The 15,885-nt window shown below is 47.0% G+C and overlaps 1 protein-coding gene across 10 annotated transcripts in view; it reads right to left on the bottom strand.

The window, feature by feature from the left end:
• Positions 1-195: 195 nt before the first annotated feature.
• Positions 196-15,885, bottom strand: part of LOC135233266 (CUGBP Elav-like family member 3) — a 29,832-nt gene continuing 14,142 nt past the window's right edge. For 2 of the 10 annotated variants that reach the window (XM_064296621.1, XM_064296694.1), the window contains exons 4-14: positions 11,345-11,393; positions 9,995-10,123; positions 8,784-8,863; positions 8,130-8,300; positions 7,602-7,746; positions 7,125-7,334; positions 6,839-6,904; positions 6,573-6,677; positions 6,033-6,176; positions 4,599-4,750; positions 196-401 (exon numbers count right to left, since the gene is read on the bottom strand). In XM_064296621.1, coding sequence (XP_064152691.1) covers positions 4,623-4,750; positions 6,033-6,176; positions 6,573-6,677; positions 6,839-6,904; positions 7,125-7,334; positions 7,602-7,746; positions 8,130-8,300; positions 8,784-8,863; positions 9,995-10,123; positions 11,345-11,393 — 1,227 coding nt within the window. In that variant the 3' untranslated portion in view covers positions 196-401; positions 4,599-4,622. Of the gene's footprint in view, positions 402-3,871; positions 3,939-4,056; positions 4,155-4,598; positions 4,751-6,032; positions 6,177-6,572; positions 6,678-6,838; positions 6,905-7,124; positions 7,335-7,601; positions 7,747-8,129; positions 8,301-8,783; positions 8,864-9,994; positions 10,124-11,344; positions 11,394-15,885 lie in introns of all 10 variants that reach the window. The other 8 variants (XR_010323799.1, XR_010323800.1, XM_064296640.1 and 5 more) reach the window with 8 other exon arrangements.

Raw genomic sequence — 15,885 nt, 5'->3', positions numbered from 1 at the left:
CTCACTCAACTTTAATACCGTCTTTCATTCCTGCTCCTCTAACCCCTTCTTCATGTGCTGTACACCTGGAATAAACCCCTCCTAGACTCCAGTCAAATCTAGTTCAATCTGGATAAGATGGTCAGGGGTTAGTATGTCTGTGTGTTTTGTAAGTGTGTCTGTACACGAGTCTCGGGTCTGTCTTGCAGACATGTCTTTGTGTTTTCCACTGGATATGTGTCTTTTTTTTTCTTTTTACATTGGTCCGTACATATTGATAAATATGCTGAGCATGGAGTCGTGTGTCTGACGTGTGATTGTGCAGTTGTGACTTTAGATAGGACGTCCTGATGCTTAACAGACACCGCAGTCTGAGGCAGCATTCACTGGAAACTCTCCACAGGCATCTACTGAATCTTCACCTGATATGAAGGGAGAGAGAGAGGAGGGAGAGAGGAGAGAAAGTAGGAGGAGAGAGAGGGAGAGAGAAAGAGAATTTCTTAGGCTGAAACATACATTGTCTGCATGAACCCTTTGTGTTCCAGTCACCCATTGTCTCTGGGACTTTGCCTGCTCTGTTTAGTTCAGAGATCACTGCAATTGCCACAATCTGCAGTGATTTCAGGTCCAAACCTACTCAGTTTCATAAAGAATTGGATTGGCAGAATATATGTGATCTGTTCAGATCTGGGATCCTTGGGTTCAGAGGAGCAAAGCAGACTCTTGGGTCGACACTGAAGTGAAACAACAGGTGTTCAGAGAGACAGGGTGAGTCTGAAACCAACACAGGATTCTGTGCGTGAAACAGAAAGGCTGCCTTTGATGGCCTGAGTTTGTAGGTTACTAAGTACACCCCTTGTTTGAACTCCATTTAATGACTGGAATATTTCTGTGAACCACTTGTGAACCATGGATTCACTGGAAAACACTGATTCAAATGAAGGATGCATTTGAGCAGTATGTGCCCAAAAGTATAAGTTTCACATAAATGCATTAATTATACATGTATATTGCATAATTTAGTATAATAAAACAGGCTTGAATAAAGTTCAAATTGAACCAGGTGGTATGTGTAAGTTAAACTCTGATCATATGTTCAGTTCACATTTTCTAACCAGGAGTTAAAATAAATCTAACCACAATTCACTTTGTCTTTCTCTTTGAGTTAACACATCAGTATAGTGTAAATTAATTTCAGTATATTCACAACATCATGCACTTGGTGAACTTTGAATTGAATAAAAATGTGGAACCAGAAAGAGTAGCACTTTCTCAAATTCCTTACAAAACTTTGGGGACAAAGTGTTTTGCATTTGGATTTAAAATCTTACACCCCTCATTTGAAACAGTACTTTCCACAAATGTTTGACAAAACTTTTTTCCATTCGGTTATCTTGTATATATTCTTCTGACTTATTTCTCAACCAAGGTTTTTGGAACTTGAGTTGAAACATGGAGTGTCAATGCTTTAGATGCCTCCCTCTACAAGGCATACAAATTGAGATTACCTAGTCTGAATTTAGACTGGCATACTGAAGTCTTTCAACAAAATATCTCTATGTAGTCCTTATATACATTTACACACCAAGTGCCCATGCAACTCACAAAGTGAAACCCAGATTGCTGTCCAAAATGTGTGTGCATGCGCACACGTGTGTGTCTGTGAGGCTGAGCATGTACGTAAGTGTGTGTGTGTGTGTACGCATGTGTGTGTGTGAGCATGTATTTTGTTGCATGTGTGTGGTGAGTGTGAGGCTGAGCATGTGCATAAGTGTGTGTGTGATAGTGTGTGTGTGTGTGTGTGTGTGTGTCTGTCTGTCTGTCTGTGTATGTGTGCGTGTGTGTGTTAACCTGTATTAACAAGTGTATATTTATGGTGTATTGCATACTATAATTTCTTGCAGGCAAACAGATCCCCAACATGCATAACTCTCTGGCAGAAGTTGCAGTGTAGGAATTCTGGGAAACTATCAGGCAAGTAATTTGTATACCCACGCATTTTAATGTCATTATTTTTGTCTATTTTTCCAGATTTAACAGTTTCTTTCTTTTCCTGATAAGTCTTACTGTTGTTCTGAGATTTTAAACACATTTTAAAAGATTTATTTGGATGCTGGATGTATTGGGCATCCTGAAGAAGTGAACTGATATATAATTTAAATAATAAACTGCAACTTATGGAACAACCCAAAAAAGGGAAAAGCAAGATTTTTCTTGCACCATTTTGAAGCAGATTTTTTTTGAAAGTTTTTTCTTTTGTGTTCTAATTACCCAGAATTCCTAGACAGGAAGGCTGTTTTCCAATCAGCACAAGGCATCGTGTTTCACCATGACAACCACAGATCATTACCTCATAACACAGGCTAGGGTAAAACAGTTAGAAGGTATAGAGTGAGAGACAGAGAGAGAGAGAGAGAGAGAGAGAGATGGAAGGGGGGAACAAGAGGGAGAAATGAAGTCTGAAAAAGGGGAAAGAGGTACCTATCAGAACTTCAAGTGAATCCACACTCTTCCCACCACCATCCACAAATATAGTCCACTTCAGTGTGCGGTAGAGATCCATTTAAGCTTGAATATTTTTTACTGTACAGCACATTGCGTACAAATATAGGCTATAGATACTGAATTATTATTATGAAGTAATAAATACAAATTTGAATCATCATTAAAAATGAAAAATCTTCCAATGAGGTATACAAACTGTTGCATTTCAGGACAGATAAGTATGTCCCTATAGTTTTATCACAAAACTGAAAAAAGTCAAAATGGTGGCAGGACTGGCCAAATTTAGTTAATATTGCTGCCAAGCCTAAATTCACCTGCAACCAATTTGTTCAAGCATGTGAAGTGCTTTTGGGACAGGTTCACGGGATGGTCCGAGATTAGCATTGCATTTCTACCCAGGTAGGAGAGAAAAGCAAAGTGGCACCAAACTGGACCAATCAGGGTGTTGCAGGGATGTAGGCGGGTGTGGAAAACAGTGGAATGATGCATTATCTGTAAAGGAACCCAGGGAAAGTCACCCGCTGGTGCGGAAGCCCTGTCAGTCCAATTCTTTTTACCAGCTGACATTCTTTGGTTCAGCTGTCTCACCAGCTTCTGTCCCGTTCTGGCTGTGATACAGTGTGGCATGGTGGGCATGGTGGGTTTGGAATATAGACTGAGTTGGAGTTCTGATCCGAACAGGGCCTCAGCACTTCTAATAGAAACGCACGTCAGAATCATAGAACTCCCCACAAAACTGTGGCGCAGACTCCATAACCTGTCACCGTGTTTGTCAGTGAGCTAGCGGGTTGTTCTTTTTTAGTGTCTAGCACACACTGCAGTGTGAGAGCGCTGACAGGAATGCGAAACAGACACCCAGACGAACACTGATACAACCTGACTCCCCACGTACAAACACGCACACGCGCACATGCACACGCACACGCGCGCACACGCACACACCCAAGCGCATGCTTACACGTATGCGCAAACACATGTGGACGCACGCTCCGGTGAATTCCCGATTCAAATATTTTGCACACACACTCCGTTGCATGCACAAATGCACAAATACACACACGAGCTCACACTCTCACGTACCTACACACAGTATGTGTGCATACAAATTAATCCCCTCCCCAACTAAAAATACATAAAATAGTAATGATACTTATTGTGATAGTAATTGTGATAATAACAACAATCAACACACTAAGGAAACTGATCAAAAACAAAACTGTAAACGATATTAGTAAATACAATGATAATGGCATAAATGACCAAAAGGTGTGAAAATTACAGTAAGTGATAGAAGTTATATTATTATATATTGCCAATTGTAACATTATTCACTATCTCAGTGTGACAGTAATTGATCAGTATGTGCAAAAATACAAAATAAACTCACAATGCACCAAACACAATCCATTGTCGCCACGGCAACACGGCATGCGGTTCACAGCATGGCCGGTCGCCTGGGGCAACGAGCAAAAAACAAACATATTTGCCAACTGCAACCAACACAGGCAATCGCCACGGCAACCCAAACACAGGCAATCGCCAACGGCAACCAACACAGTCCAATAAACTTACAACAACGTGAGAGGAAGGGGGGGCAGGGCTTTATCGGTTGCTAGGTAACCATAGCCATAGCGACGGAGTCTTCACAATTTATGATTGGACAGGAGGATCTTGGATGTGGTATGTTGTATTCAGGAAAAAAATAAAAACAGTACAAAAGATAAATAAAAAGTAAAAAATAAAATAAAGAACGATAACAATATTTGTTTTATTGTTTTAATTATTGTTTTAATCTAATTCAATTTAATGATAGTTAATTAAATTAATTAAACATTAATTAAACATGGTTTAACTTTAAATTTTCTTTTGAACTACCAGTTTTCTTATATGAAAAATTACTCTTTTCTTACCACCAGCTGCCTGAATCCCACCCTTCTTTCTATGTTCCCCTTTCCCACCAATCGTCTTTCTCACTGAGCAGTGATTGACAGGCGCCCTGAACATTCCCTTCTGCTTTAAGCCACACTATCGCCATTACAGCCTGTTCATTTTACACCCCGCTCCCGCTCGGCCTAGTCCCCGGCGCTGCCGCTCCCCTCCCCGCTCCGCCTCACCTCTCTCCGGCTCCCCCCGGAGCCTCAGTACGGCCGGTTGGCGTCCTTGGGCCTCTTCAGCTGCACCTTCAGCCGCTTCATGCCGATCTGGAAGCCGTTCATGGCCTGGATGGCCGTCTGGGCGCTGGCGGGGTTGTCGAAGCTCACAAAGCCTGGGGAGCCGAGCGGAGGATTAGCGTCGCGCGGCGCGGCGGCTAAAGGCCCTTTTCCACGGGCGGATTATCGCCGCCCTTTGAGGGATTGTGGCTCTTTTGTTTCGCCCAAAAAAAAAACAAAAAAAAGGTTACATCTGCAGGAGCCAGTGGAATTAGCGATACACCACAGTGGGCCTGGTTTATGGGGATACAATAACAAGGCTATGTAAATCGTAGCCTGTTATGTGTGTGGCAGTCTGGCTACAGTACCCTTCGTGTGACTCAATCTTCGCACACAAGCATGTCCCCAATCGGCAACGCCACTTGCCTCCTCCCCTAAATTTGTCGATATATTTGTCATTAGAATATTTTTTTTTAGTTTGCACACTGCACTGTACATAGTCGTCATTAATGTGCACTGAACATTAATGTGTTGGCGGCAGCCCCTTATTTTAAGCGTCTGTTTGAATGACGCATTTGTGTGCTGTTGCTGATGACAGTGTGAGTTTCCCCACTGGGGAACAATAAAGTACATCAACACCATCAGCATCAGCATCAGCATCAAAGCAGTTTTCAGGCGTTCAGCGGCAGCTGTTCAAAGGCAGCTGCTGCCTTGCTCGTTTGCGTTATTGTAAAGTCACTTAAGCATCACAGAAACAACCATCCGGAGAATGAAATATGTTCAGTACAAAGTAATTGGACTTTTGCCAAGGGGGTGCAGCCTTGACATATGGGCGCCACAGACCCTTTGACTATAAGGGGTGTCACAGAACTTTGACTTAGGGGGCATTCACAGACTCTTAGACTATAAAGGGTGTTCACAGACCCTTTTGGCTATAGGGCATTCTGCAGGCTCTTAGACTATACAGGTGGTGTTCACAGACCCTTGGACATAGTGCACTCAACAGACCCTTGGACTATAAAGGTGTTCAAGCCCTTGGACTATAGAGGCGCTCGCCCTTTGGGCTATAAAGGTGTTGTTCACAGACCCTTGGATATAGTGGGCGTTCACAAGACCCTTTGGACTATAGTGGGCGCTCACAGACCCTTTGGACTATAAAGGGGGTGGTCACAGACCCTTTGGACTATAGGGGGCATTCACAGACTCTTTAGACTATAAAGGGGGTGTTCACAGACCCTTTGGACTATAGGGGGTATTCACAGACTCTTTAGACTATAAAGGGGGTGTTGACAGACCCTTTGGACTATAGGGGGCATTCACAGACCCTTTGGACTATAAAGGGGGTGTTGACAGACCCTTTGGACTATAGGGGGCATTCACACAGCGTGTCTCTCTCACCAAAACACTTGCTCTGGTTGGTGGCGCGGTCAACAAAGACCTTGGCGGAGATGACGTTGCCAAAGGGCAGGAACATCTGCAGCATCTCCGAGTCAGTGAACTCCTGGGGCAGGTGGTAGATGAAGATATTACATCCCTCAGGACCTGAATGAGAGACACACACACACACACATACGCGCACAAACACATAAAGAGGTCAGTTAAACCACAGAAGGCTCTTACTGCACAGAGGGCAGGAGAAGGTGGGGATGGATGGAAGGAGGAAAGGTTGTTGAGGGAATTAGGGAAAAGATTAAAAGAGGATATCAGGGATGGTGGGATGGGAATGTGAGAAGGAGACTGGAAGGAGAAAAGAAGAGAGTGCGAGACAGAGAAGTATACCTCACACTTGAAGCTAGGAGCTGTGAGATGGACAGAAAGGAAGAGAGTGATGCAGGATGAGGCAGAAATACCACCGGAGCCAGACAGGGAGGGAAGTGAGACAGCAGCAGGGTGGAGGTGTGATGGGTGCAGTGCCATTCTGACAGGAAGTGCCGTCACCTTCGCGCTGTTGCTGTTGCTGGGGCTGCTGGTGTTGCTGGGCAACCAGGGTGGGTTGCTGTGGGAACGGCTGGCCAACTAATCCATACGCAGCAGGGTACGCCGCTATAAAGAGATTGATAGAGAGTCTGAGACTAGCGCTCTGAAAAGACACAAACACACAGGCACATACACGCACACACACGCAAGTATGCACACACACGCATACGTGCACGCACACATGCACACACGCACATACACACACACACACACACACACACACTCACCTGTATAGTGTTGCATGCCTGCATAAGCTTGCTGAAGGGGGTCCAAGGCTGCAGCTGGACTCTGGGCTGGAGAGAGACAGGGAGAGAGAACTTAAGAAAAAAACACAGAAGAATGTGAGGGAATGACACAAGCAAAGTGAACACAGAAAAGCCTGAAATGAATGCACGCTTATATAATATTTTGCTATTGTGCAAAGTCCTTCAAGGTTAACTGTGACTCGTGTCACTCTGATTACAAAGAGGAACACTGAAGAGCACTATCAAATCTGCGCGAGAGGATTTTAACCTTGGTACGGATGAACACCATTGGTGTACAGTGTTTCGGACGCTGGCTGTCCATTGGCAGGGGCTTGCACAGGGCTATACCCGTTGACTCCAATTGGCGGAGGTAGTGCTGGCACAGGTGTGGCTGCGATTGTTGGGGGGGTATTTGTACCTGCAAACCAGGAGGACCAATCACAGTGCAGGAGAGATTGTGATTGACAGCTACTAGAATCTATAGTGCATAAGAAAGAGAGAGAGGCAGAGCATGACAAGGAGATAAGAGCATTTGGTCGTCATGGAGACACACTGAGGGGAGTACAGGGAGACTGGAACAGGGAGAAGGACAGAGATGGAGAAGCTGATAGAGAATGATGGACAGATCAGAGAGGGTACATTTCAGATAGACTAACAGAGGATAGACCAACAATCATTCAGACATTGGGACACACAGGCAGGCATGGAGGCATTGACAGAGATGGCACTGATAGCCAGCTGTTACCCGAAGAGGGGGTGATGGGTGTGATGGGCGTGGCAATGATGCCATTGGCATTGAGTGCAGCCATCTGCTGCATCTGCACCGCGGCAACTGTTGCCACGGGCGACAAGTACGCTGACTGTGCAACCAGGGCCTGCTGTTGGACCAACTGTGAGAAGGAGAGACGGGGACAGAGAGAGAAAAGGAGAGAGAAAGAGCAAGAAAAGCAATAATGAGTACCAATTAACCAGCAGGAGGAGTATGCTGAGGAAATGCAGTATTTCCAGTCATTGGTCTGTTACTTGAGCAATTATGAACATTGCAGCTATCAATGGTGGAATCACTGAAGGTGGCTGTTTAATTATTGTCAGACAGTATCTTCCCATGTGGAAGCAAATATTTCCCCTTTCTTTATCACTATCATAACCACAGATATCACTCTCACAATCTGTTAACACGATACTCAGCGTATTTAATCATCTATGTCACGACAAGAATGGCTACGGGCTGCAGTTACACCGCCAAGACTGCACAGGAGGCGGGGGCGCTCACTCGTAGACTCCTCGGCACAACACTCACAGCCTGTGTGTAGGCGTTGTAAGCTCCGAAGTTCAAGGTCATGGGACTGAAGATGCCCAGCTGGGAGGCCACCTGCTGCATGCGCCGCAGTCCCCGCTCCTTCTCGGTGTCGGCAAACTTCACGACCAGACTGGAGGAAGCACCCTGCAGAGACGAGGAGCGAGAGAGAGAGAATGAGAGAGAGAGAGAGAGAGAGAAAGAGAAAGAGAGTGAGTGAGTGAGTGAGTGAGAGAGAGAGAGAGAGAGACAGAGAGAGAGAGAGTGAGTGAGAGAGAGTGAGAGAGAGACAGAGAGAGAGAGAGTGATTGAGAGAGAGAGAGAGACAGAGAGAGAGAGATGATATAACCACGCTGACAAGACATACAAAATACACGTGAAGGTTTTGCAGTTGCATCTGCCTCTGCTCACAGTGAGTAATGGTATGACTTTCACAGTAATGTTACAAAATGAAGGGCACACAGATGGCTCTGCTGATAGAAGATGTGTGTCACCGGTGCAGGCTGTGTCACCAGTGCAGGCTGGGCCAACAAGCTGGAGTCTGGTCTTTGTCATGCATTGACTGGGCAGGAGCAGGTCATGTTATGGGTGCAGCAGACAGACAGACGGACAGACAGACGGACAGCTCACCGGCAGGGTGCGGCTCCCGTGCAGTGTGTTGATGGCGGCCTGCGCCTCTGCGTGGCTCTGGAATTTCACAAAGGCGCAACCTGCAGGGTACGAATGCACCAGCGTCAACCATGCAGCACTGCACACCCATCAACCACCATGCGACACTGCATACTCATCAACCGCCATGCAGCACTGCACACTCATCAACCGCCATGCAGCACTGCACACTCATCAACCCCCATGCAGCCCTGCACACTCATCAACCGCCATGCAGCACTGCACACTCATCAACCACCATGCAGCACTGCACACTCATCAACCTCCATGCAGCACTGCACACTCATCAACCACCATGCAGCACTGCACACTCATCAACCTCCATGCAGCCCTGCACACTCATCAACCTCCATGCAGCCCTGCACACTCATCAACCTCCATGCAGCCCTGCACACTCATCAACCGCCATGCGGCACTGCACACTCATCAACCCCCATGCGGCACTGCACACTCACCAACCCCCATGCGGCACTGCACACTCATCAACCCCCATGCAGCACTGCACACTCATCAACCGCCATGCGACACTGCACACTCATCAACCCCCATGCGGCACTGCACACTCACCAACCGCCATGCGACACTGCACACTCATCAACCACCATGCGACACTGCACACTCATCAACCGCCATGCAGCACTGCACACTCATCAACCACCATGCGACACTGCACACTCATCAACCGCCATGCAGCACTGCACACTCATCAACCGCCATGCAGCACTGCACACTCATCAACCCCCATGCAGCACTGCACACTCATCAACCACCATGCGACACTGCACACTCTGCACGTACTTCCCACATACGTCAACAGCTGAGAGCTTTGCTGCGCTGGCCTATATCCCCCTCCCCACACATGCATGCTCGTTAACAGGACTGATACCAGCGCCTGACGCTTGGTGTTATAACGCAGGAGATCAAGCCTTAATCACACTTTAAGGTCCCTTGTCACTGCACTGTTTTGCATTGCCTCTTTTTCTTTTTTTACTTTAACAGGTTTTTAAAAAGTCATTTCAGGTGTTTAATCATATGAATACCAATGAGATGGAAAATAGCAGGCTCCCGCTTTAATAACACGTTTGATGAAAGACCGACAGGCGAAGCCCCATGATTCTCAGCTCTCTTCGGCACCCCCCACCCCAGGGCCCACCCCCACCCCCCCTCGCTACCTTTGCTGGTTCCGTCTGGGCCCCGCAGCACCGTGCACTCATCGATGCTCCCGAAGGGCTCGAACATCTTCCTCACGTCCTCGTCCGACTGCTGCTTCCCCAGCATGCCCACAAACAGCTTCCTGTCTTCTGAGGGAGAGAGGGCCAGGAGAGGAGGGGAGGGGAGGGGAGGGGAGGGGGGGGAGGTGAGAAAGGGGTGAGAGAAAGACAGGAGAGGTAGAGGAAGAGATGGCGTGACAGTGGTAGGAAAGAGAGGAAGGCATAGGGAGGGTAAGAGGAGACAGAAACAGAAGAGACAGTGGTTAATAGGCAGGGGTTTGGCTAACACACAACCACACACATACGCACAGAAAATGTTCCAGAGTTTAATCAATCCTGATACATTTGATGCTTATTAGACTGTGCACATTTGCAAATAACTCGAAGGATTTTCAAATGTTCAACTTTGATTTGTTAATAATATGCATAGCTTTATTGGAATATGGATGGATCCATGAAGTCTGCAGTTTGGATATTTTATTTCCCCAGTGTGTGAAACCAGGGAAAAGAAATTCACGCTGCATTTTTAGTACTGACCACCAGAGGGCAATGTAAACTGAGCACGTCACAAAGAGCACCAAGCATCATCACTGCTTATTTTAACTCGGGAGTTTTGTCAGTGTTCCACAGACTTATTGAACTGTCTTTATATTTTCATAGGTTTGATTTGCCTCATTGGTTTCCACTTCAATCAGATAATCTGTCTGTGTGGGTCGTGCCAATGGATCTGCTCTCAGGTTGGACCTGTTCCACCCAGAACTGCCAGAAAACAAATTGTATCGGCCTCTTCAGTCTGTACAGGTGCATGGACTGATAAGATATTATTGGCTAAAGGAACAGCGGAGGATGGTTAAGTGACACAATATCTATTATAGGTTGGACAAAAGTGTAGTTTAAGCAGACAGTTGGTTTTGTTGCCAGATACACCAGTCAACAGGTGAACTACAGAAAGTTACAGGGCAGATAAGCTTATGAGCAGGTCATTTTCGACAGGTGTGAAAATGAACTGCTGTGTAGTTACCAAGGTGTACAGATGGACAGGTGCGTGTGCAGGTACATTTAATTGCAGGTGTGCGAGTATACACATGATTATGTGGACTTATCTGTCAGTAAATTTGATGAACAGGGGAGTTACTGAACAGGTTTTTAAAAAGATACTCATATATGGGTAGATTAAAGGACAGATTAAACAGTGGACTGGTACACTGATGACTAGGTCAGTTGCAGCTGTCTGTAGACAGCGGACAGGTGAGACAGCTGGTAGACTGACGAGCAGGTGAGTACGCAGGTATGTTTGTAGACTGGCCTTACCTCCTCGGCCCTCGCTGTCCGCGGGCTTCACCTGGATGGGGCGGTTCATCTGAAAGACAGACAGCGCAGAGCTCAGCCTGGCTTCTCTGCTTTCACACTCCTAATCTCCCCAGCACACAGAACAGAGTCTGATTGGGAGGCGCTTCTGTGAATGTTATTACACTGTATTCAGGCTGAGTACTCAGGACTCAACACACAGTATTTCTGTGCGCGCGTGTAAAGGTTAGGGTGCTGTTGTGAGGACTGTATGTGCATGTGCTTTCTATTTGAAACCACGCTGGCTGTGAGTGAGTGATAGTGTAGTGTGGTGCCTGCATCTTTGTGTGTGTGTCTGCGTGTGTGTGTGTGTGCATGTGTATGCGCGTCAATCTGTTCTGCGTTTGAAACGACGAACACAAGCTGGGTGTACCTGATTAATTAAAATGCCCGTCCTTCCCTTTCTATGCAGGCCCCACTTTTCCTGTATCTCAATGCCAGCTTTCCTCCCCTTGTTCAGACACACCCACACTGAGAGAGGGAACACGCACGCGCCTGCGTGTACGCACACACACACACGCACACGCACACGCACACGCACACGCACACGCACACGCACACACGCACACGCACACGCACACGCACACGCACACGCACACGCACGCACACGCACGCACTCCCTCACACACTCAAGCGGGATCGGGGAGTGATGGGATTAAAATGCTCGCCAGCTGATCTGGATTAGAGAGGCATGCAGGATTAGAGCACGGGGGGGGGGGGGAGTGCGAGAGCCGCAGTCACAGCCAGGGGCAGAGGAAGGAAGGGACACACAGGAGAGAGAGAGAGAGAAAGCCAGGGGGAGGGAGGGAGAGAGAGAGAGAGAGAGCGTGAGTGAGAGAGAGAAGCGACAGAGAGACAAGGCAGGGAGGGAGAGAACATAAAGGAGAAGACTAAAGGGCAAAGGGGAAGATAAGTGGAGGAATGGAATAAGAGAAGAGAAAGATAGATAGATAGAAGGGGTCAAGGATAGATAGTTGAACTAGAAAGGACAGGAGAGAAAAGGGCACCATGGGAAGAAAAAAAGAGAAACAAAGCGAAAGCATATAATTGGACAGAGCAGATGAAAGAACGAGAGTGAGAAATAAAAAAGAAAGAGGGACTGACAAGGGAGGGATTTGGCTGTGGGGGGAAATAAAAAGCAGAAGACGAATTGTGAGAATGGGACTGGAGCTCCTGTCATCGTCCGTGACTTGTTCAGCTTGTAAAATGTCACGAACACAGCAATGCAGCAGGTTAGTCATAGCAGTGAGCCATCTCTGAGTAAGACCACACTTACAGAGAGAGAGAAGGAAAGAGAGAGAGAGGGAGGGAGGGAGGGAGGGAGAGGGAAAGAGAGAGAGAGAGGGAGGGAGGAAGAAGAGAGAGAGAGAGAGGGGGAGGGAGAGGAGGGAGAGAGGAAGAAAGGGAGAGAGGGAGGGAGTGAGAGGGAGAGAGAGGGAGAAAGAGGGAATGAGGAAGGGAGAGAGAGAGTAGAGGATGGGAAAGGGAGAGAGGGAGGGAGGGAGGGAGAGAGAGAGAGAGAGACAGATAGAGGAGGGGAAGGGGAGAGGGAGAGAGGGAGGGAGGAGAGAGAGAGAGAGAGAGAGGGAGGGAGAGAGAGAAAGAGAGAGAGAGGGAGAGAGAGGGAGAAAGAGGGAATGAGGAAGGGAGAGAGAGAGAGATAGAGGATGGGGAAGGGAGAGGAGGGAGGAGAGAGAGAGAGAGAGAGAGAGAGAGAGGAGGGGGAAGGGAGAGAGGGAGGGAGGGAGGGAGAGAGAGAGAGAGAGAGATAGAGGATGGGGAAGGGAGAGAGGGAGGGAGGGAGGGAGACAGAGAGAGAGAGAGAGAGATAGAGGAGGGGGAAGGGGGTGTCATGCCAAGGTCTGCACGGTGTGTTAAGAGCAGCTTAATGAAGCTGTTAATTAGGGAGCTGGCGTAATTAGAGTGAGGTGCTGATCGATGGGCTTGATTGATCGGCTGCGATCTGTCACAGAAAGACAACATCGATCCTGGCTGAGGCACGCACACTTACACACGCACAAACACTCTCGCCCGACGCAAACACTGACACACCGGCAAACATTTACACACAAACGTTTGTTCTGTCCGGACGGGGATGTACAACCAATTGTAGCTGTTTTTTTTTCCCAGATTGTTTTTTGACCGTATAACGTAAGCGCACCTCCAGTGAAATGACCTGGGTGAAAATCTACATGGGTAAACCCTCATCCCTCTTCTGCACGAAAATGGTTCTGTCTTCATTACTATCCCCAGGTTCCTTTCGGCATATTATAACAGTGTGTGCATTTCTAATGTGCATCTAATCATCTTTGTTAGTATTCATGGGTAATTATGATAATACCATTATTTAATTTAATATAATCATAGCTTATTACAATTATAATCATAATCAAACATAAACTCTCCTTGTGAAAAATTAATGTGTCAATATATATTTATATATATTAGAAAACACATCAATTACCGTACTGAATAAAACATACGGACAGAAAGATTAATAAAAAAAGTCTGTTTTTTAATTACACGAGAGTAAGAATTGCTATACGTTGCGAGACAGGCGATGTGCGGCGATGTCAGGCATGTTTTGACGTGATCTTTCACCCCGTGCTCTGATGCATGGCTCACATCCGTAAAGGGCGTGCTTTGATGTGACACCTCATCCATATGTCCCAGATCATAAAGCGCATACATGTTGCTCTCCTGTTCATCTTCTCAAATATCCGTCCATGCATCACTGCGTCCAGACACTGCCCTCGCAGGAGAGATTGTCTCTTATCTGAGCCATCACCTATCATCCATCATCCCCGCATCCATCTATCTGCGCCTCACTCTCCCTCTACCCGCCATTGATTTATCTGTCCATTTAGTAATCTGGCCCTACAAGGATTTGGGGTAGGCATCCATCCTTCTGTGAACAAATAGGGTATGTGGGAGCGTGAGCCTTCAAGCATATGTGTGCGTATGTGTGTGTGTGTGTGTGTGTGTGTGCATGTGTGTGTGTAGCGAACTGCCAGTGCATCTGTGATTACAAAAGCAGCCATCCATTCCTATTCATCCTTCTGCCCATATGCACGTCTATATTTAGCATCATATTGAAACTGCTGAGGGAATGGAAAGATAAATAAAAGAGATGGAGTGAGGGAGAAAAGGAGCAGGTGAGAGGGGGAGGTGGTTCTGACAATGGCTCTCCAAATCAGCATGGCAACCGCCCCCTCTCGCAATCTCTCCTCGCGTTCTGGTCGCCGTGGCAACACCGTGACGACATCATCCCCCCCCCCCCAAGCAGGTAAACAAGGATGCTGGTTGCCAGGGGCAGCAGTCATGCACTTATAATAAACACGGGGGGGAGAAGGTTAGGAGGAGAGGGTGATGGAGGGGTGGAAAAAAGATGTGGCAGGCAGGAAAATAGAAGGGGTGGGGCTGAAAGTGAGGCACATAAAGGCCAGGCTCAGCACAGAGAGGGAGTACATGAGGGAAAACGGCGGAGAAAGGAGGGGTGTAGAATGCATCGTGAAAAGAGGAGGAGTTTACAGAGCACAGTAAAATATATTCCCTCCAGCAGGAGGCTAAATGAAAATACATTTCCAATCTTTGCCTCTTTAATCTCTCTTTCTCTCTCTCACACTCTCTCTCTCTCTCTCTCCATCCCTCTGTCCTAAAAAGCTTCATTATTTAAAGACAAATTGTCTCTCCTCTTCCTCTCGCTTTCTCTCAGGACATGTTATCTCCGAATTACTTACGTTCCAAAATTTTTTAAATGGACAAAACCACCTGCACAAAACATCAGAAACATGCATGCATGCTCACAGACGCTCAGCAACACACACGCACGCACACGTTTGCTGATTCACATGATAGTACACGCTCAGTGACTCAGTTATACATGCACCCACACATAGAGCTCTTATGCTCATTGAAACTGTGCACAGCTACAGTCTCACTTACGTGTTTATACCAGTCCAAGAGCGGGCCCCATTGTGAGTTACTCAGAATCCGCACAGTTCGGTCCTGACCTCAGTGGCACTGTGTAAAATGCTAGAGGCCAGGGAGATTGTGCCCATGCTGTAATTTCCTCAGGGGTTTCTAAAGAGGACACTGCCTTTAAACTTCTCTTCAGCCAAACGTGTGAGCAACACCCTACACACAGACTAACGCACGCAAACACAGAGCGCTAGGCACATATGCACACACACACACACACCCACACACGGATGGTACATACACACACAAGCACACGCACACACACACACACACACACACACACACACGGATGGTACATACACACACAAGCACACGCACACGCACACATACACACACACACACACACACACACGGGCACATACACACATGGACACACACGCACACACATGGTTAATCTCACTCTGCAGTAATACCAAAAGGATTTTACAAGGATTACGGGGATATTAAATCCTTGGATTATCCAATCGAATCGCATTCTACCCCCCCCCCCCAACCCCCACCCCACCACCAACGCAGATTCAATG

Source organism: Anguilla rostrata, chromosome 1, assembly GCF_018555375.3.
Source record: "Anguilla rostrata isolate EN2019 chromosome 1, ASM1855537v3, whole genome shotgun sequence".
In the NCBI taxonomy this organism is placed as follows: domain Eukaryota; kingdom Metazoa; phylum Chordata; class Actinopteri; order Anguilliformes; family Anguillidae; genus Anguilla; species Anguilla rostrata.
The sequence above is the reverse complement of the archived record's forward strand: the minus strand, read 5'-3'. Positions and strand labels throughout refer to the sequence as shown.